This window comes from Pogonomyrmex barbatus, unplaced genomic scaffold (genome assembly GCF_055798465.1).
Source record: "Pogonomyrmex barbatus isolate J1 unplaced genomic scaffold, ASM5579846v1 scaffold1, whole genome shotgun sequence".
NCBI lineage: Eukaryota > Metazoa > Arthropoda > Insecta > Hymenoptera > Formicidae > Pogonomyrmex > Pogonomyrmex barbatus.
The window spans coordinates 18,580,806-18,603,102 of NW_028297098.1; the positions used below are offsets into that span (position 1 = coordinate 18,580,806).

A 22,297-nucleotide genomic window follows, 5' to 3' on the forward strand; every position below is an offset into this window, starting at 1 on the left:
TAAATTGCTCTCATTTAAAAACTACTGCATAAATGCACTTTTATCAGAGAAAGAAGTTATTTCTTTCAGAAAATCGTACTGTATATTTTATAAAATAATTTCGAACATCTGTGTGTGAATCTGGTGTGTGTGTGTGTGTGTGTGTGTGTGTGTGTGTGTGTGTGTGTGTGTGTGTGTGTGTGTGTGTGTAAAACAGCGTTATATTTTTATATTTTTAGTCTCTTATAATAATTATTAAAGTAAATTAAAATGATTTAAAGTCAATGAGAAAAAATTATAATTGAATCACTGATTAATATGTTATATTAAGAATGTAAAAAATAGAATTTTAAATTATATCTTTTGTATTAGCATAATAAGTGTTATATAGAAAAATAGGAGATGATTATATAGATATTTTTATTATATATATTAAATTGTTTGTCATAATAAGGCAGTAAATTAAATTCACGCAGAGAGATCATCGCTTGCTGAATTACGCGAGGAATAAAAATCCTGCTGTTAGAAATTTCACGGGATATCTAACGCACGCGAATGACTCGTCTCTGAACCGACGGAGAGACGACTGCAACATCTCCGGTCCAGATGACGAGCGTCCCGTGTGCCGCGTGCATCTTATTGAGATACACTTTGCATCAATTCACTCACGGTTTAAATAACGCGCACGCAAGAGCAATCTCATGGCGCGAGGCATGAAAGACCAGCGCGATGATAAAGGGCCATAAAACGGCACGGAAGATACACACTCCGTTTGCTTTACGATTAATGTGGTCGACCGTCTGATTGTCGTTCTGGCCGGGAGGATTCCTGAGATAACGAGGTCATTATTCGCGCGATAATCCTTATCGACTGGGATGCCACTGACTCAAGGGTCTCCAGTTGCGACAGTCGCGTTCAGTGTTGAAGTGAACGCGACGCGATCGTCATTCCACACCTTCGGCTGTGAAATTTCATTGCGTCGTATTATTACGTAAATTTCCTCGTGAGTGTCTCGTGAGTCCGTTGTCCATCAAACCAATTCGCAAAACTTGAATCAACCCATGCGCGAAATATCTTTAAATTCATCTCCATGATATGTGTGACGGAAATTATTTACTTTCGATTGTGGCACTATTTTATCAGTTTTTTTTTATTTTCAAGTTTTAATATTTTCTTATTTTCAAGTCTTTTAATTAAATATAATTTACTATTTTAAAAACACAAACGGGAAATTAAATTAAAATTAAAATTCTTATTATTAATCTCTAATTTAATGAATTTCATCTCACAGAAGGAAAAAACAGAAATCAACTGAAAAGTTAAGAAAATAGAAGAGTCCCTATTGGAAGAAACGTTATTTTCGTTAATCGAATTAGCTGAAGCTCTTCGTCATCATTAAACGTGGCTATAGCGTGCATAACATCGTAGAAGCATCGGAGGTAACGATGACGAGCTGTTGCTCATTTTATCACGCGATGTAAGCGATTTACGTCATATTTTGCTCGTAAATGTTTTTGTAGAGAGTAAATAATTCGAAATTATCGTTCTGAATAAAAATCGGAGTCGTAACAAATTTCATGAAACAGCTGTTATGCTATTATGAAGAAAATAATGCCGAGATGTCTTTTCAGTAATAAATACTTTGACGAGATATATATATATATATATATATATAGATTTTGTTTTTGTTGCGTGCAACACCACTCCTGTTTTAATGATGTTTTAATGATTATCGATGTACACATCGCAGGATGTTACCAGTCGCGCGGTGTCAAAGTCCGGTTCAATGTCAATTTTCCTCCTCGCTCGCCTAATGGAAAACGCTCCGGCTTTACCGGAATGCTATAATCGGTGCATGCGCAGTATGGCACAGAGAGCGCAAAGTTCGCTTGAAACTGCGATTCATGGAAGGTGATTTCGATCGCCGAGCGCCGAGGAAACACGCGAATAAAGATAAACGCAGACGAGGCTAATGTGGCCATAATGCGAAACAGTCGCGAACGTATGGAGATCTTCGAATAATCTGCCAAATGATTTACGACCGATGTAACAAACGCGCGAATTGTTTCGAAGACCGTCAAGTTTCCTTACAACTTTCTTCTCCTTTATCGCGTCTTCAATGTGTGCGTGTATAGAGCAAATTATAATTATCTCACACAAATCTTTCGACCATTTTGAACCTGTCACTCGTGTCGTCGGTATTTCTTCAAATTGCAAGCGTTTACTAAAGCTAAAATTATACGCAATTTACTTCCCTTAGTTTTTACATCTTATATTTTTACATTTTTTTTTATTCTACGTATTTTTTACATTTAGATGAGGAAAATACAAAAGGTAAACGTAATATGCGATTGTCTATTTGCGCGGCGCATCAGTGGCAGCACATCGAGCACGGTGTCCGCTTGCTGCAATCGAGAAGCAGTGCGGAAGACGGTGACGAGCGGTGACGGAAAGCGGACGAGCGCTATCCAGGACAATGGTCGTAATGAAAACCAATGTCCGAAGGTCGCCGTCGTGCCTTCCTCTGTGACCAGACCGTATCGCTTTGCCTTGCCACGCCAGGGGACGAGTCAGTTGAAACTCGTGCGTGGATGAGCGTGGAAGCCGCGATTTAGTGGATTTAATTAGAATTCGCGATTCGAAAGAAAAATTTAATCCGATTCAAACATATTCTCACGCGATTCTAGCGCGACTGTCAAGATCACGCGCGTTTCGGTATTACATAAGAAGAAGAAAAAAAAATCAATTTATCGCGCGTAGAATGGATCAATAAAGATCCGACCGTATTACGAAATCATTAATTAAAAAATTACAAGGTTGATTATTGTAAACGTGAAAACGTTTAAATTCGGTTAAAAACTGTGGCCTAAAATAAGAATATTGCATTTGAGTGACGCGGAATAACAATGCGACGATGGTCACGTTACACGCCAATTTACTGCACAGAGTGTGAAGCACCTCACTATCACTTTTTTTTTTAATTAAACGCACGATAATACATTAAAGACACACAGCGGAATTGCGTCATGTGATTCGCTTAATGAATATAATGATAATTATAATACACTCGGAACCTTATAATAACGCGCGATTCGGGGCTCTGAACGCAATAACGAGGTGTTGTTCCCACTTCACTCTCAAACCGTGAAATTCAGGACCGTAGCGGTAAGAGGATCTTTTTTTTTACAACGTTAATAATAAAGCTGCGTTCCGATTTAGCGCTCAGAGTACACTTGCCGTACATTATATTTAACATTTTATTCTTGTTTAATATTTGATATGTAACAAGACTGACATGATTCTACGAGCGATCTAAACGTAAATTGCAGCACAGCCTAATATATACGTCCATAGTTACGTGTTGCTACGTGATTGTGATACTATTTTTGCTCATACTATTTGCGTGCGTCTAGCGCGTATGGAGGGGATTTTGCGCTATTATGAGGTTCCATTGTATATATCATATTACGATAAGAGACGAAAAATATTTCGAGAAATGTGTTGCATTATTCAATGCACAATTAATAATGCGGTCTTTCTTTTTAACATATGTTTTAACTAATCTTGCCATTTTATTAGTATAAAGTAGTCGCGTAGAAGTGAAAGTATATACGCGAAAGTATATACCGAGTCATAATGCATGAATAAAGATGACATTTCGATATTTCTGATAGGATGATTTCATCGATTTATATTTTTTTTTTATCTTTCACATTTGAGAAAAATGTGATTCATTGATTGCGTCAAATCGGTATAAAAATATCGAAGACCTAATTGTATGATTAATTCGCATTATTAAAATACACACAACTACGTAGATTCTTTCCTCGATGATTGTGACGTGATATTTGATTCTTATTACACGTCAACTGTTACAAGGATACATTCAGCGTAAATTTTTTTTCTCCACAAAAATTAGCTTGAGTTTCAAAAAAGATCAGTGAAAAAAATTGATGAACTTTAAGAATCTTGTCAAACAGTACACTTTCCAAATCGATGATCCTCGTGAGCAAACGACTTTAACGGCGCGGTCGATTTGTAATCGCATTAACGTAACTTAATTTATCAAATCACGTGTTTCGTTTCGAGTGAAGTGTGTTGTTTTCCACAACCTTAGGCAATCGCGCGTTTGCTTTGGTTTCAGTTTTACTCGATCGAAGGTCGAGGCAACGGGTGTCATCGCGTGCTTTCTCAGCTCCGTTTACCGCTCCGATCCTCCGTGTCATGTCACCGGCGCAGTAACGTGCCTCGTTTGAAAAAGAGGAATTTTCATTCACGAGTTTTCGCCAACTGCGACTAAAACCCTGCGAGAAGGAGCAGTTCCGCAGTCGGGACGAGATCGCTAGCAAAATGGTTTGGGACAATGGGCTCTCGGTGAAAGAGGTGACGGAAATGAAGAAGAAAACGCCGCGGTTTCCCTCGCGCGAGCGGAACTTCGCGATGAGAAGACGCGGCCCTCGCAGATCCTCTTCCCTGATCATCGGAGGGGCAACGCCGATCGGCGCCCCTCCGATCGAGCCGCAGGACGCCGCGGAACCTGATCGTCGCACTTATGAGGATCCATGCAACAGCGATTGTAACGTGTAAGAATTTATTTACTTTTATCCGCCGCATCATGTGCACGCGTAATTTGTTGTCGCTCGACTTAATCTGCCGCACGAAAACGTGCATACTAATAAAAGTACGTTAAGATTTCGACGAGATATTTAAAAAAAAGTTGTAATAATAGATAATCTGTATATATAAAAGAATATTACTGCACTGATTTATTCGATCAAGATACACATGACTTGGCATCTTAGCTTTAATACAAAATTAACTAAAAAGGCTGATTTTTATAATTAACAAGGCGAGTGCGGAATTTTGTATGCACATAGATCAAATATAGTCTATGCCATAGATAATAATTCATTCTGATACTTTACGAAGAAAGAATAGTCTTACAATATATATGTCAAATAAATTTTCTGGAATGAAAAATTAATAATCCGCGCAAGCGGAATTATACAAAATCTCCTTATTCAAATGTATAACTGTAATTAATTGACATTTTGAAGAAACAATACAAAGATAATGCGTTTAATAAGACAAATGTGAAAATTAAATTATTTATAAAGAAAGTTGTGAATTAGCGCAATATAAACGATGCAATTACTAGAAATAAATTTGATTTTTGCGATCTCGCGCAAATTATACAGTACGAGGCAGAATGTGCAACAAATTATCTACGTCGCATAACAATTTGCCGGGTCGGCTGATGACAACCGGTTGATGACAGCGACGGTGAACGGTCGAGATGAGTTATCGTAAAAGAAAACGAGATATCGTTTGCGTATAGAAAGGCCGACGGCCGTCCTTTCGTTGATTTAATGAGGTCATTAACGAAACATCCTCGTTATGCTGGGCGTCGGCAGAAACCAGGGGGACAGTAACCTGTCCGCTTTTCACGGTTCATAAGTCCACGCGGTGATTTATGGACGAACGACGAGGGCAGTAGCAGAAGATGAGCTTCTTCCAAGCTGTTCCTCGTATGCGAGGCTCGCCAGGATTCATACGATCGTCGGTCGAGCGACTAATCCGTTCACAGATCCAAGATTGCGGGCCCGCATGAGCGATCATAAATTCTCACGGAATCATCGCGCGTGTCTTCGTTAGGAAGACGTCGCAAAGGGCCGCTTTGATCAGCTGAGTGTGCACTCGTGGGCGAATGTGATAGGCGAAATATCGCGATAGCCAAGCTAAATCGCAAACCCGCGCAACCATGCGATAAACGAGAAATACGAAAGTGAGTCGTGTTCCGTTCGATCGCATTAAACTGGCACGTCTCGGAGTTTATTCCGAATTATTTCCTTTGCTCTGCAATAAGTGTCGAGAGCGAAATTCATCAGAATGCGAAACATATATTTTATTACATATCCAAGAAGTTTGCATTAAAGTTCCTTATAGGAGCGCTATACATAACATTTTTCAGTCTTGTTATTTTTTAAGTGACATAATTCCTTAAAATCACTCTTATTATTTTCTCATGTTTTTTTGTGTAATTATTTAATGTGTTAATTAAGTGATTTTGTGACCCTAAATTTTCAGTCTCGGTAAGCGAAATGTCTTAAATTGATTTGTCTTTAGTTTTATATATAACTTTATGTTTAGCATATATATATATATATATATATATATATATGAATATAAATTAAAAATTTTTTTCTAAATATATTAAAGTATTCTTTTAATTGCGCTTTAAAAAAGCATGAAATATATAAATATCAAGATAATCAAGATATAATCTAAATAAGCTTTTTTAAACTAAAAGTACATATTTAAAAGGCAACATATTTCATAATCGATATTTTTATATTTGTCATACATTTTTGTACATGCGCACATAAATATACATATGTATTAAATTTTAAATAGATTTTCTCGTAATTATTTTATATGAAAAAGCATGAGAAGCATGTTGAATATAAAATTGTAAATATATATTTTTACGAGTGATAGGGAAAAGTAACTGAGGACTATACCATTACAGCATTGTTCTACTAAATAGAGCGATTAATAAGTAATTAAGTTGCTATTTAAAGGGAAGAAAGCCAATTTCAGTCGCACGCGCCGTACATGTTCCAAGTTTTACTAGAAAAGTTTAGCCATCGTACACGCGCGATGTCAAAATCTCAGAAGATAAATCTTCGCACACTCGTGAACCAGAATAAATTATAGACTCATTGCCAAGGTGATCTGTCCGGCAAGTTCGGCTCTCTGTAGATTTAGATTTAATCCTCTGTCAAAGCTCATCATTCTGCCCATTGAAATACCATCCAGAGAAATAACAAACAAGCAAGCAGCTTGAAAATTTTCAGGGCTAAATTTCGGATTGCGTAAAGCAGAGGAGCGTTTGTGAAATTACAGTGACATAAATCAAATGGATCGAAACTATATTGATAACTCAAATTTACGATTTCCATAAATAAATCTTAAAATAATATAATAAGATAATTATAAATCGTTCTTTAAATGCATCCTTGAAATATATTATTAAGCTAATATGATTTCTTGATTTTCATTTTGCTTCAATACACACAGTTTTTAAAAGAAGACATAAATTTTTTGCCGTTCTTTTTAATTATAAATAATAGTTTATGATTAATTATAAATTGTAATTCATTATTAATCTTAATTAAATATTACTATTTTATTTTATTTTATAATTTAGAATAAAATAAAATAACTTATTATTTATAATTATAAAAACCTATGTACAAATATTTTATAAATAATATTTATCTGAAAAAAATATAAAATGACAGTGCAAAGTAAAAAACTTTGAAAATTATGAAGATTAAAAACAATTGTATGTTCTAAATAATTTAAAAGGGTGAAATAAAATTTATATATGTACGAAGAAAAGATTCAAAAGACATACAATCTACTCCTGTTTGAGATGCAAAAATCAATTATCATAATTGCTAATGAAAATCATTCTTAATATTATTACCTATGAATTACGAGTGAACTATGAATCATATGCATGTCTCGTAAATTTTGTGCGGCTAAAGCTCAAGTCCAAAAGAAACACGTCACGTTTACATCTCATCTTGAAAGAAAGAGAGAGAGAGAGAGAGAGAGAGAGAGAGAGAGAAAGAGAGAGAAAACCTTCGTTAGTGGAAAAAGCAGGTCTGCCAAAACCTTGTCAAGTTATGTCACGGGCTCGTGCGACGGAACTACGCAGCTACGCTACCGCATCGAGTTTGACGGCGTGGTTAATGTGCCCGTACTCGAATTACTCATCGAAGTTTCCTTACGTAAACCCGAACGAATTAAATGCTCGGGAGTCTTCCCGACGTGTGTGACGCAAATTTTTGAACTCGTATTCCACCGCCATATTCGTTGCGGAAAAGATTGATCAATGTAACGTACCTGAAAAGCTACCGTATGACGTGTTCTTGCTCAACTTTCGCGTACACGAAATCCGGCTTTGAAATTCTTAATGGCACGGGATGAGTAGCGAGTTACATGGCACTGTTACAACATAAAAAAATATATGACATTAATAGATGTTTATAACAGGAGTTTAAATTGAAATGTTCAAGTTGCGAGCTTGTCAGAGGTAAAGATAATGTTTGTTTCGCTATAGACGATCGTTATCTTAATATTCGCATCGGAAATTATTTTTGAAGCGGATAATGAGACAATTTCGATGCTCGAAGTCTCACGTCCACTACAATCTTTGGACTTATTACGAAGCGTATAATTATGTGCACGCACACTTGTTAATGTGCATCTGTCAATTGAGTCCTTTTTAGATATTCCTCGCGATCGCAACATTAACGCAACGATTAACTTTCATGCATTTCTTCGCATTGCGTTTTGCGTTTCACTTTTGCCGTTAATGGTAATTTCATTACAAAGAAATTTCATTATAAAATTTCATTGCTTTTGGTAGGTCTTACCACGAAGTGATCAATAAGACTTACGAAAGATTCCCCGCTGGGACAAGAATTGTGCGAAAAAAGAAAGCTATTGTATCAAGTCACGAGAATTAAAAAAAAAAGTTGAATAAAAGAAAGAGATATATAGATAAATTGTGTTATTAAAGGATTTATACTTTTTATATTTTTTGCCAGTTCGAAATATCATACATTTCAAGCCGTGTTCATTATAATATTTATTGTTGACTTTAAATGTGAAAATATTAAAATTAAATTTATGTACCTGCATTTTCTCCTTTTTAGATAAATACTTGTGTTTTAGCATATATTGTATATTCAACAATTCCACATAATTTTTTTCAATAGACGTTGATTATAGCTTGTATATATATTTGTTATCAATTATACATGTTCCAAGAAAGTGGAAACACATAAATTTAATTTTATCTACAATTTAATTTTATCTACAGCTCTTTCTACAATTTTTTATTTTCTTTCGTCAAACATATTCACAGGTAAGAAATTGCAAACAAATTTTCTTTTGTAATAATTTCTCAACCCTAGTTTACCCCTGGCAAGACATGACGATACACGTTTCTCCGCGCGAACGCGCGCCAGGATTTTACGCGCTGTTTAACGATAATAAAATCCTTTACGATTAAAGTGGCGGCGACGCAATGGTGAGAGACGGCACATTGCGACCCTTCTCCGGCGTGTAAAACGATTTAGCGGAGAGTTAGCAAAATGACGGTAATTAAAATTACTGAGAGCGTTGAGGTGATCGGCCGCTGCTACGAAATCATGCAAATAACGACGAACATCGGCATGGGGCTGATAATATCACAATTTTCACAGCCTCCACAGCTTAAGAGCAGTAAGCTGCTTTCTACCATAAAAGAGTCGCTTTACTTCGCAAAACATTCTTCCTTTCGGGGTGACGATGGGCACGATTTGAAGTTGAAACACCAATTGCAACATACTTTGCATATGCGGAACGACGTGCAAATTGCATATTTCGCACGCACGTAGAGCGCAAGTAATTTTTTTCTTAAATATACGTTTTGTTTTCATGCAACTTTTCTGTTCTATATACTTAGGAATATATCTTCCTGTTTTAAACGGCGCAACGAGGAAGCAATTTTTTTTTTCCTGTTACTTGCTCGCGACACGTAAGGACAACACGAAATTTCGTGTCGTTGAACGAAATGAGTGTTCGAGTCTGGCGAGTGCATAAATCGAAACGCGTCTTCTTCTTTAACGAACGAAGCGAAATGCCACAGTGTCATTTTACACGGCAACTTACATGCTTGACACTAGTTGGATCGGCGCTAAAACGTTGGCCTTGCAACATGATCGTTGTTAGATCACAAATCGTTTATATCATTCTTCACCTGCAGATCCAGAGTTTTTTTATCGCGAATAATAAACGATGCGCATTTACAATTTTAATGTAATCAATTAACTACGAATAAAATCTGCGATTAAATAAAATATCTGGAAGTCATGTCTTCCATGGAAAAAAAGAAATGTCACGATTAACACTGCAAATCGTAAGATCTTAGAATCAATAGCTAGATTTTGTTTCATCGAGAGATTAATTTTCACAATTTACATAAACTAAAATCTTTTATAAAACCAATTATTTCGTATTGATTAAAAACGTCATTTTATCGATTTATTCAATTTATTGATTTTATTACACACTGAGCGTTCACCACGGCCTGAACTTGCTGAGTTAAATCGGAGTTAAATCGAAGAAGAGTCGGACGTTTCCGGATCACTAAGGGAAGGACGAATAATGCAACAGTTGCATCGTCATCGCGTAAGATTCCCTCCCGATTGACGCGTCGTCGCGTCAGACAGACGAGTCTCATTTGCGTCAAATGTTCCGGAGCCTCTCGGGAACGCCCGATCAGGGCTTGCAGGCTACCTTGCGGCCTGCTCGAGCGTAAGGTGGGAGCTTTTGCCGAGCTTTCGACCACGAGCGACAAACGCGAACGTAGTCGCGCTTGCGCCATCGTGGCGGCACGCCGTTTCTCGCGGTCACCCGGTATTAACTATAGGTACACACCTATACCCGACGTCGTCGTCGTCGACGCATGGCGCCAGTTTGAAGCACGCTTCTTCTGCGGATGCACTCTTACGCGTGACGCGCGTGGCGTAGTTTCGGTTTGCGTCTTTCTTCGTATCGGGCTGAAACATCGATCCTTTTAAATTCAGCAACGGGAAGAGATCTCAGCTGATCACGATCAATACGGAGAAAATGACAGTGACATGTTGAAAAAAACTTGATTCCCAAATCACATTGGGATCTGCGAGATGCCTGGTGGTAGCTAGTTGTAATAAAACGATTGCAAAAACTTGTAAATTCTAGACTTGTAAATTCTATAATTATGTCTTGAGAAACATCCGAGCGAACATACGTGAGTGCGCGCGCTCATCTTTATGAATTGGATTTGAATCGTGAGTCGTGTGACGACTCTGGTATCGAGGCGCTTATAAACTTAAACGTTTTTATAATCTAACATTTTTTATTTATTTTACTTAATAAATAGAAAACATAATAATTTCTTGAACAAATTATACTAAATGATAAACATTTTTTTCGACTCGTTTGAATATAGAATAGATTTTTTTTAATTAATCTCATACATTCTGGAGCAATTATTATAATAATATCATCAAAGAATCGCAGAAAATAAAGCGGCATCGTATTTATCTCACCGTCATCATTATTTCGATTATTCTGTCAGTTTCTCTTATTAGTAGTATATAAAGTAGTAGTGGTGAGGAAAGATGCGCTTAGTCAGAACATCGCGAGTTTGTCGTTTTCCCTCGTTTCATCTCACGAGAACACCCGAGATATTTCGTGTGAGACGCGAGAAGCTGCGTTTTATCGTGCGTTATTGCGTCTATTTCCGACGAGGACTATTACCAGCGCTTATATATAGCATGCATTTATCTAATTAATAGCTATTAGCCGCGCGGCCTCTGATTCTCAGTCGGTTTGTCGGCGCGATGTTGTGCTAAGTCAAAAGCTTCCGGGCTCCTTCTTCCGCATGACACCTGTCAGTAGTTCAACCGAGCAATTTACGTACCGCTATCCATATCGCAGTGAGTTTGCGAGCTACGAAAAATATTTCGAAAATGTTTTCGTAGATCGCAATCAATCGTACTGCCGGAGCATCTATCTTTCCTTCCTTATCCTTTTCATTTATTTATCTACTCGAACATAATTTTCATTTGCGAAAAAAAAAAAAAACAAAAGTCGCAGTCCCTTTTTGAAAACGTTTTTACAATGTTACATTGTCTTACATCATTAGTGTCGCTCTTGACAGCGATGCGCGATACATTTCGCGGATGAGCATAATGACGATTATTGTTCCACGCGTATTGTCAAGATGTGCCGGGAGTCCTAGTTTTAGATTTTGCTCTTGGCAGAGCGAATCTGTGACTGACTAACGGACACCCTCTCTGCCGCGATGATTCACCTGCGGACGAAATAGCTGTTTCCAGGTAAAGCCATTTCCGCGATGGAAAAGCGTACGTGTCCTATTAAATAAACGTCATTGCTCGCGATTATAGTGATCTATTAATTCGGTTGCTACGTGCCGCATACAGAGTTACACCACCTTCTCCTACTTACGTCAATCCCTTTTATACCGTCTTCATCGAAGCTGGCCGACATGTTTTATTCAGCATGTGCAACAGAATTGTGCAAAAATAGCAATTCGAGTTAATGTATTTCCGCGAATCGCGTGGAAAATGTCAACATCGAAGAGCCCGCATTCTTTCGATTGCGTTCGTGCAATCGAATTATCGGAATACCGCGCGTGGTCATTAACAGTCGTCATCATGCATTATGCAAATTCTTTTTTGCAAATTTTTCAAATATGAATTAACTCTTTTCGACTAATTTTTCGATAAATAAATGAATATTAAATAGTTTTATATATTTTAATATTTTTATATATTCTGATTCCAAAATATAATATTGATCCTTATTATCAAAAAATCCTTGTTATTTTATAAAAATTTAAAAGATATAATTTATTATCAGATAAAATATTATCTATTATTTTTAATGGACGGATTTTATGATTTGTTTTAAATGAATGGTTATGACAATGGTTTATTATACCGAATTTAAATTTAGCGCAAAATAATAAAAGTTAATAATGTATATCAATATATATGCTCTGACATCTAATGAAGTTTTATTATTGGGGTCTAAAAATTTCATTGCTGTTTTTTTGGACAAATCAAAGTCGAGAGATACGAAAAACTGACCGCGCTCCTTCGCTCCGCTATCTTCACTGTCAGATTTATCGGGATAATCTATCAGTCGGACAGCATACGGCACTTCGATATTATTCGCTTAACGCATACATGAGAAACCACGTACAATCGCAAACACGTTTCTTAAAACCTGCCTTGGCAAGTCGATCGCGCGAATCGATCGAAAGATTAAAACTTTGCAAGCTGACGCGTGCGTTTCTGAAAACTGCTCTGAAATCGTCTGACATTAGCATAACAATGTACAATAATAATATATTTGCTTGATGATCAATAAAATATTTTAATTTATTAAAGTTTATTATTCATTATTATTATTTTTAATTTTAATTTATTTTTAAATGTTTTAGAAAGAAAAAAAAATTGAATAAAATATAAATTTTATAATGTAGAAATAAAGATCATATTATCAATTTTTATCAATAATCATATAGATATAATTTTTATCAATGTAATTGTTTTAAAATATATTCATTGATGACTGGATACAAATGTCATTAATATTTTAAAAACTACAAAACGTTAAATGTCGACAAAATTAATAAGAAGTTTCATTTAAAAAATATGAGATTAAAAATTCACTTAAAAAATATAAAATCAGATTCATACATCACAAAATTTATTTATCATTTGTGCTGCAATAATGTAATTCGAATTCAACGGGTCGATTTATCGGATATGCATATACCAGTGATACAGTGAAAAATAGATAGGTCCACAGATAGATAGATAGATAGATAAATAGATAGATAGATAGATAGATAGATAGATAGATAGATAAATATAGAGAGAAAAAAACAGGAGCACAAGGATAAAAGGAAACTAACCCTCGAAAAGTTAAATAAACGACTAAATATTAACTTAACCGGCAGTCAGATTTGTAACTGATGATATTTGTCTTTGATGTCGAGGGCGATTCGATCTCTGTTCCTCCGGGTCCTTTTTTCGCCGTATGTTCAGACGGGATGAGGGGCCGATCTTTCCTCACTATAAATAACCGGACGACTGTAAATCGCCGCGATTTCCGCAATAAAAATAAATTCAACGATACGTGCGTGCCCGCACGAGCGGGCGAACAAGCACCCGCGTTTCGCTCGTCCGTCGTGCATCCCCGACACGACGTACGCATAGCGGCGTGCTGCAATTATTTTCGCAAAGACAGTCGCCACCCACTCGCCGCCGATCGTAAAATAAACGATGAATATCGATTTGCCTAAATTATAAACTACGCTCACGACGTCGACGCGGTGTTTGCATCACGATGTCCGCGCGTCTCGCTTAACGCGAAGAGATAAACCAGATTATCTCGCGCGAGACACATTTGATAGGTGTGCTCGATTCGCTCGAATACTCCCAACTTACGATAATCTACGTCCACATAAGATATGCGGTCACATTTGCATTTTCTATTCTACTTTTGCAACTAATTTGCAACGTTTAGTGGGTACTTATTGCAGTATAATTATTAATCTGCAATTTTGATATTTTGTCCAACCCAAAAATATTTTTGAAAAATAAAATACTTCTACTTTTTTTACTCAATAATCTGCATATAACAAATTATTAAATTTCTTCATATAAAATTCTTTATTCTTTGTAAAAGACGAAAACACATTTCCAAAAAATATTTTTGAAGCTTTATTCAATACAATTTTCAAGGGATATTATTGAAAAAGTTTCAAATTGTGTTACAACTATATAAAACTATATAAAACAACTATATAAAACTATATAAAACAAAGATAATAAATCTTGTAGAATGTAGAATAGGAATATTCTATAAGACATATTGCCAAGTTCAAGATTAATAAATAAATTTATATATCATTTATTATCCCAAAATGTTATCTTTTCTTGGAGTATACTTATAATTTTAATTTCAATAGACGACCGCTTTTCGGTGACTATCAATTCTCAATTAAAACACAGAAAAACAGTATTACCTTTGAAAATCATCTCGACGAAGAAAACACTCTTCATAAACTGTTTTCGAAGGCAATGTAAATTGATTGACCCGTGATAGACTATGATAAATAAACTTAGATTTGGAAAAAATTGATTATTTACGAAGACGATGAAGAAGACAAAAGCGACGAAAAAGGAAATCCTGGAATCGTGATGTCGAGCACCTGAATCAGCATCCTGAACGAGCGATTGCGGCGGCGTCACACGACGCCAACGTTGCTTTCGGGACCAAACGCGGGTCCGTCGAGGATGAGCCCGAAGGGACCCGGGAGCCAGGAGGGCCTGAAGATGGAGGTGCGGGTGTCGTGCGTGCCAACGCCTGGCGCCGAGCCGCAGGACGTTCGCGTTCGCATACCGGAGCCGAAGAAGCGACCCATGAGTCCGCCTCTCTTCGAGGCGACCGCGACGCGCACCAGATGCCCATCCGTTCCGGAAAAAGACTTTTACCGGAAGACCTCGTCCCTGGAACGACGGGACCGTTACCCGACTCTGTCTGGCGCGGAAATTAAGCGAGGCCTTGTCTCCAATTCCGCGGAGCCGCTGCAGACACGCAGGCGAAATCCGATGCTCGACCGGAAGAACCGATATCCGACCATCGCCGGGGCGGAACTCAAACGCACCATGGCGATCGGCAAGTGTCCCCTCGAGGACGGCCTGGATCTTAGCCTGGCACCGTGGCCCGGCATGAAGTGGGTCTGCGTCCGGGTGCTGCATCTCTACTGCAAGGTGTTCGACCAATTCGAGCTGTTTGAGCTGATCGTTAGGTAATTGCATGCGGCAATTGACGATTAATTTCATAAATGTGACTCGTACAGATAGAAATGAGTGTATACACTTGTCAACCTAGATTTTATTATCGATACATCTTTGACAAACGTTTAACATATTGTTGCTGTTGTAAATTTTCATATATTACATTTTAGAGTTGTATCTAAAACAATAATCAAAAAAAAATAATAATAATAAGATTATATTATAAGATTTGATTTTTTCATCCATCAAATTATTTCACGTAAGATCCTCAAGGCTTTAACACAAAAGACAGATAAAAGACAGATAAAATTGAAATTTAAATATAATATTTCTAATAATAGCTTAAAAAATTTTTGCTAGCAATAAGTTTGATTATATAAAAATCTTTCTTCTCTTCTGTCAATATCTTAGAAATATCCTGAAGAGAAAATAAAAAATTTTTTTGAAAGAATCCTAATCAAGTCAAGTTTTTTTATTTCACTGTTTCGGAATTGTTTACGAAAAATCTTACATTCGATTTATCAACAGGCTTTTAGGATATCGCTAATGTTTTAACGGCCAGTGAATATGGCGCAAACGCAATTAACTGCCGTTAGCATCTATTAGGCGAAGCCTCTAACAGTTTCCCCCAGTGCTTTACGATGGAAAACGGCGAGAAAGCTGCGCCAAGCCAAACCCAACTGAATGATTTATGTTGGACTACGTTTGTAGGTTAACGAAGTTGATTTTTCGCGCTGACTACGTTTGTTTGCGAACCAGATTTTATCAAGCACGTAGCTTCTCTTGCTTCTTCTTATCGTCATATTTTATTATATAAGATGTACAAGATGTATAAGATGTACAAGACTAGCGGTACAATTCCCTGGCTAATATTACAAAAATAATCCCTTTCTCTAATATTAACTACAATTATCAAGCCAATCTTTTTATAACGCGAGAGATAATTTTTGCCTTTCCTCTTCATTTTCGCTTAGTCGCGTTAACATAAGTCGACGGCATGCCATGTCGCGTTTCTCCACTCTTCTTTTCGCATCGCGACGGATCAACTTTCGCGCTTTTTTCTTCTTTGCGTGTTCCCGACGTGTTTTATGCCTCTGCAAAAAAGAAGGATTTCTTGAAAAATTTATCGCGCTATTCCACGCGTCACGCCCCGCACTTGTAAAATTAATTCGCCGTATCGATATCAGATATGATCCCGAAATAAAATTCCTTTGATGTTCCTAAATCCCGATTATTGAATCATAAAATAAACCGGATGGTAGAAGATACATTATCACAAGCAAATAATGTGTTCTTAAAAATACCGTGTAAAAAGTAATTTCTTATGGAGGAAAGTTAATGTCTACCAAAATTTATTGTCAAATTTATAATCTTTTAGAAATAGGAAATAATAAAGAAATAAAGAAAGTGCCATAAATTCAATTCGCACATCATATGTTGTCTTTTGCTTATACTCATGACTCATCCGGCGTGTCTGGCTTTTCTGCCATAATTAGGTAAGAGTTAAAAATAAAAAAAGAATTTCGAGCGTTATGTATTCACAATCGATGACGAAGGTATACGTGTAAAATGATCGTCGGCATGAGAGTTCAAGTGAATTACGATCCACGTAACCACAGTAAAACATTACACACGTTCGGCGAATTAACGAGGCGTCAACATTAATTTGCACCCAACCTCGCGTAAAATATCGAAACGTGTTCGACAAGGCAAAGATTAAGTCAAACTGTAATGAGGGCATCGGGGAAAGGGATGAATAAAAGCCTTCCAAGATCTACGGAGGTTTTTTTTATAGCACGGGATTTCTCGTGAGACCGAGTTATGGTTCGTTGGCAAACAGCATAATTGTACGACTGACATTATGAACGTGACATTACGGAAATCGCTGATGATATGCCTCCGGAGACGCTTCTTGCAATAACACGTAATCGTCCTTCATATCCTGTATTTTTATGTACTGCCACTTACTTACCTTTATTGATTCTAAAATATCAGACATTGAGCGGAGGAAATTAAAATGGATCAAAAAGTATATTTATTATTCTGTAGAATAAAGTGCTCTCTTATAACAAAAATGTTTTATAAATGTTGAGCATTTAATGAAAACGTATCATAAAATATAATCATTAAATTAAAATAATTAATACTTTGCAGAATGTTGCGCTCTTTTATTGGTATATATACGAAAAATATATTATCGAAAATTACAGTAGAGAAACATAAAATCGATAATTAATTAATTCGATATAATTTAACAATTCGTTATAATCTTACACTATATATATATATATATATATATATATATATATATATATATATATTCTTGTATATTCGAAAAAGAATTAAGAGTCACATTAATTAATCGTTTACTGTTGATACAATTGTAATAAAGACACCGAGTGAAAATTTCTTTTAAATAAGGCAAAGAATAAATTACTTAAAAGACCTAAATATTAAAACGAACGTCGAGTTGCGCAAATGGCAAGTGAAGTAAAGAAGACACAAGAAGCAATAGGATAAAAAGGAAAAAAAAGTAAATTCTTACGTATATACGATAATTCGAGTCCTTATCCGGCTGTTATCGCGTACATGTAGCATAGATATAGTTGCGAGAGAAGGTCTCCCTGGCATTAACGATACTGGCAAGGGTCTTGGCGGCCTTGGGACCGACATCCGGAAGGGTGCGGTAAAGGCCGCGATAAACGCCCGTCGCAAATGCATCCCCTTGATTATACGATCGCCGTTCGATACGGTAGTACTGATATCGATCCGAAGTTCCTCGCATGCTCTTTTCCCCAGTAAAAAGTTTCCTGTCGCACCCACGTACATATGGATATTGATATATCTTTCACACAACTCGCTACAAATATCATGCATTACTTATTACACTAATCGGTCGCGTCTGTCATAACGCTCATTCGTCAATCATTGTAGTCGAATAAGAGAGATCATAAAATAGAAATGCAGAACGATATGAATAGCTTTTATGACGTTTTTATTAATATATTTTCGTGATAATTCTTTCATCGTATTTTAAATCTCTTTTTTTTTGATCTTTATAATCCGTTTCGTTGTATTCCCATAATTTTCAACATAATTAACGCGATAATTACCTTCAATATTTTAGTAATGTTTTTTTCCTTAATTAACATTCCATTTAATTAATATTTGACTTAATTAGTTAACGCGATTTGACTTAATTAGTTAATTAGTTAACAGCAGCGGTTAGCAATATAGTGTGAAACAATAATTAGTAAATGGTTTCGATAATTATCGAAAAGTTATTTGTGAGCATTTAAAGCTACATTCGCGACATTGGAAAACGTCATTATAGGATTAAAAATAAAATATAAATTTCAAAATAAAAAAAGCCGTTGGTACTCGGCCTAATTATGTAATTATCGACGCACGAGTGTGACATATAAAGGTAATAAAAGTTTATTGGATACCTCATCACAGCCTGCCATGTCTGGAGTTAATGAACGACACGTAGCAAATATTTATCAGAGAGCCTCTTCTTCTTGGACGAAAGAGATTTAATCGAAAGGCTTTAATTGAGTCGCGAGATCTTATATATAATAATTCTTTTCGTTCTATAATTAAATCGGAATTTATATTGTCATGAATAATGGATAGGTGTTGCTATGCTGAGGATCTGACTTTTAAAAACAATCTGTTATTCTTTCAGAAAAAACTGTACTAGCTGCAAGTGTCCGCGGGAAGCCCACGATGTCTGCCACGAGGAATGGGCATCTGTCAGATCTCGTTTGGGACTTAAAGGTGACGAGTCGAACGGACCCATCGGTATGGATCCCAGAGAAAGAGGTCTCGCTTGGGCACCCCCTGGACTTCCATCGCATAAGGTGAATTTTTTTCTTTGTTCTTCATGTTCTTTTTATTAAAAATAAATATTAAAAATATAGTTCATGGAAACTGTGTTTTGTTAGACATACATGAAGAAATAGCAACAGATTGCCACAGTTTATAGAGAAAATAAAGAATTTTGTCTATGCCTGAATATCTACTGCTGATAGACTTTAATGTTTATAAAAAAAATTATAAACAAAAAGTTAAATTGTGTTTTTTTTCTCCATTATTAATAAAAAAAGTTTGTTTAATACTTTTTGACAGTTTTTTGAGTTTAATTTTGTTTAATATTTTTATATCGACACGTCGAAAACGTCTATTTTATCTGTATAACGGTATCTTCAATCGTTATTTCTAATTGTATAATTCTAATAATATAATGCGTGTCCATCGCATTTTAATCTGTAGATGTCACAAAATGCGTCTATGATCGTTCGTGCAGCGGACAAAGATGGTTTCTTCAAATGACCGTTTGCGGTTTATATTGCGAAGCGAATAGGATAATAACGAAGGCGATGAATGTGGGCGGAAGAAAGGCAGAAGCGAAGCGTGCATAGAGGTGCGAGACGACCGACGAGAATCTTGGCATGCCGCCAGCCTTCAATATTTTTCGAAAAATCCCAAAGCTTTAGCAGTTTAGAACTGGTCTTTATCCCCATCGATATGCTGTATTACAGATATTTCTCGCGCTTTTTTTTTACGAGTGTGAGCCACTCGCGGTCGATCAATGTGCCATAGTTCATTTACGATGTTTTCGATACTCGATATATTGTGGCGAAACCGCATTGCGTAAATCATAAATTTGCACGTTTTTTTACTGAGAAAAACCTTTGGACAAAAGACAATTATTTTCATGGGAGTTGAAAAAGCGAAATGAAATCGATATTCTTTGAAAGCTTATTTTCCGCAAAAAAAAACTGTCATACTAACTTCGAAAGTCAAACTTGCTTGTATCAACATTTGCAACATTTACTTTTATAACATTTTATTAGCACTCGTAAATAGAGATATAACTGTAGTTGTTAAAAGTGGCCAATTGTTTCTCAGGTGGAAGAATATTTTTCGATGTTACCGGAGATCGCTGTACCAAGACTCGGTACGCCCGGCGAACGGCACAGAGATCGTCAATTGGCGATCCAGCTGCCTAAACAGGACTTAGCAAGGGCCTACTGTCGTCACTTGGATCCCAAACATGCCAGTAGCGCCGACGATTTTATGGCCGCCAGGAATGAGATCGCCTTGGATATTGGTAGCGTGCAGGAAGTTCTTGAGAGAGATCTCGTAAGTACATCGCTGGATCTTCCAGCATCAAGTACAAATAAAATTGCGCTAAGTTAATATTTTACGTAATATACAAATTTTGACACTCTTATCAACTGGCTTATCAACCGCAAAATGAGATCTTCTCCTAACATAATGATGCGATGATGGGAAACTTTGATGTTGACATTAATTCTAAGTGACGAGTGAATTTGCGTATCGAGATTTGCTAATATTCAGGCTTTTGTCTTCCAGGAGTGCGGTGTGTGCGGATCGTCCCTGAAATACGGCAGCCTCGCTGTGTCAGCCAGTAAACTGGGTCTTCTCTATCATCCAGCGTGCTTTAGATGCGCGGATTGTAAAGAGCTCCTGGTCGATCTCGCTTATTGCGTGCATGACGACACGCTTTTCTGCGAGAGGCATTATGCGGAACAACTTAAGCCGAGATGCGCTGCGTGCGACGAGGTGAGTGCCCATTTTTACAAAAAAAAAAAGTACGGAATCATTCATGAAACAATATAATTAATGCTAAATTCAGATTTAATGTTTTCACAAATTGTTATTGCATAGAACTTGCGTGGTAAAAATTTGTGGTACTTTGATTGAGAAGTAACTAAGTAATAACACATTTTATAATTGCTAAAATAATTTTCATATAAATATTTTAGAATATTTCATGAAAAATGAAATATTAATAAATAAGTTAGTAATAATAGTATAGGTAATAATGTTAAACGAACATGGACTTTGGAAAATTTATTATTTTTAAAGTTACTTGAACTAAGACTAAAATAAATATTAGGTTATAATTCTAATTAAAATGAAGATTATAGAAAATATTTAATATAAAGTATAAGGTTATCAAAACGTGCAGAAAGTAAGAATTTGAAAGAAAAATATGTTAATTATTATTTGACAAATAATCTCGATTTGATGTTTGGTTTATACGATATTTTACGTAAATATAAATAGACAATTTTAAATTCACACAAGTTTAAAAGTCGCGTTCAATAAGACTGCATTTTTCAACACTATAATCAAGATTTTTCAATATTAATTAATATCAATTAAATAAGTAAATTTGTGAAATGATAAAAATGAAGAAATAAGAGATATTTGGGATAGATGAAATATTTCAAAGAGTATGCTGTCTGCTGTCTATATAAAACAATATCAAATATTTATCAAGAACAAAATTATCGTTGGGCGTTAACGAAGGAAGGTCGCCGAAGTAGTCGAGGTAGGTAATTGTCAGACCACAGTGGTTAGCGAGTTTATCCTCAGCCATCTGCCTTACCGGCGACGGTACGTATCTACTTAAATGCAACAGTTTTCGTGAAACTGGCGTTGGTGATTGCATGAGCATCCGTAAAACGAGCTGCGAGCTCGATAAAAACGAAATTGCGCAAGAAGCTAAACAGCACACAATATAATAAATGTACAAGAGATAAAAATTGTGAGACAAAGATCAGCGCAATCAGCGTTCGATGGTTAACAGTACGCGATTGAGAGACCCCACAGACTCGACTTATGCGCATTTCGCGATCGTATCTCGTGCTCGAGTACGCTCTTTCCCGGGATCGAAGAAGTCGTTCTATCCATTTAAGGCATTTTCGCGACGCCGTAAGGCTGCGCCTCGTACCGTACATCATTTCACCAGACGTTTTATTGCGCCGACGGCATTGCTTTTGCATTAAGAAAACCTGAAATCTCGGTGACCCAAATATAAGCGTCGTCGTCAAGGTGGACGC

General features: G+C 36.4%; 2 protein-coding genes and 1 long non-coding RNA gene across 4 annotated transcripts in view; 2 read left to right on the forward strand and 1 right to left on the reverse strand.

Annotated features, from left to right (window-relative positions):
- Window positions 1–22,297, forward strand: part of LOC105425344 (Limpet) — an 84,561-nt gene that overhangs the window by 25,220 nt on the left and 37,044 nt on the right. Inside the window, exons 3-5 of the mRNA XM_011636079.3 lie at window positions 19,108–19,282; window positions 20,334–20,567; window positions 20,802–21,011. Of these exons, the coding sequence (XP_011634381.2) occupies window positions 19,108–19,282; window positions 20,334–20,567; window positions 20,802–21,011 (619 nt within the window). The remainder of the gene's footprint in view (window positions 1–19,107; window positions 19,283–20,333; window positions 20,568–20,801; window positions 21,012–22,297) is intronic.
- Window positions 1,520–14,919, forward strand: LOC148938196 (uncharacterized). 2 transcript variants are annotated; one of them, XM_089083290.1, is made up of 3 exons: window positions 1,520–3,144; window positions 4,124–4,562; window positions 14,588–14,919. In XM_089083290.1, exons 2-3 carry the CDS (start codon window positions 4,330–4,332, stop codon window positions 14,703–14,705), a joined length of 351 nt encoding a protein of 116 aa, XP_088939416.1. In that variant the 5' UTR covers window positions 1,520–3,144; window positions 4,124–4,329; the 3' UTR covers window positions 14,706–14,919. The 2 variants fall into 2 exon arrangements, with proteins under 2 accessions (XP_088939416.1, XP_088939417.1); XM_089083291.1 differs by having other exon boundaries at window positions 1,533–3,144; window positions 14,773–14,919.
- The window catches only part of LOC105425346 (uncharacterized), a 40,282-nt gene continuing 33,473 nt past the window's right edge, over window positions 15,489–22,297 (reverse strand). Inside the window, exon 3 of the long non-coding RNA XR_016140893.1 lies at window positions 15,489–16,513. This is a non-coding gene — a long non-coding RNA (uncharacterized LOC105425346). The remainder of the gene's footprint in view (window positions 16,514–22,297) is intronic.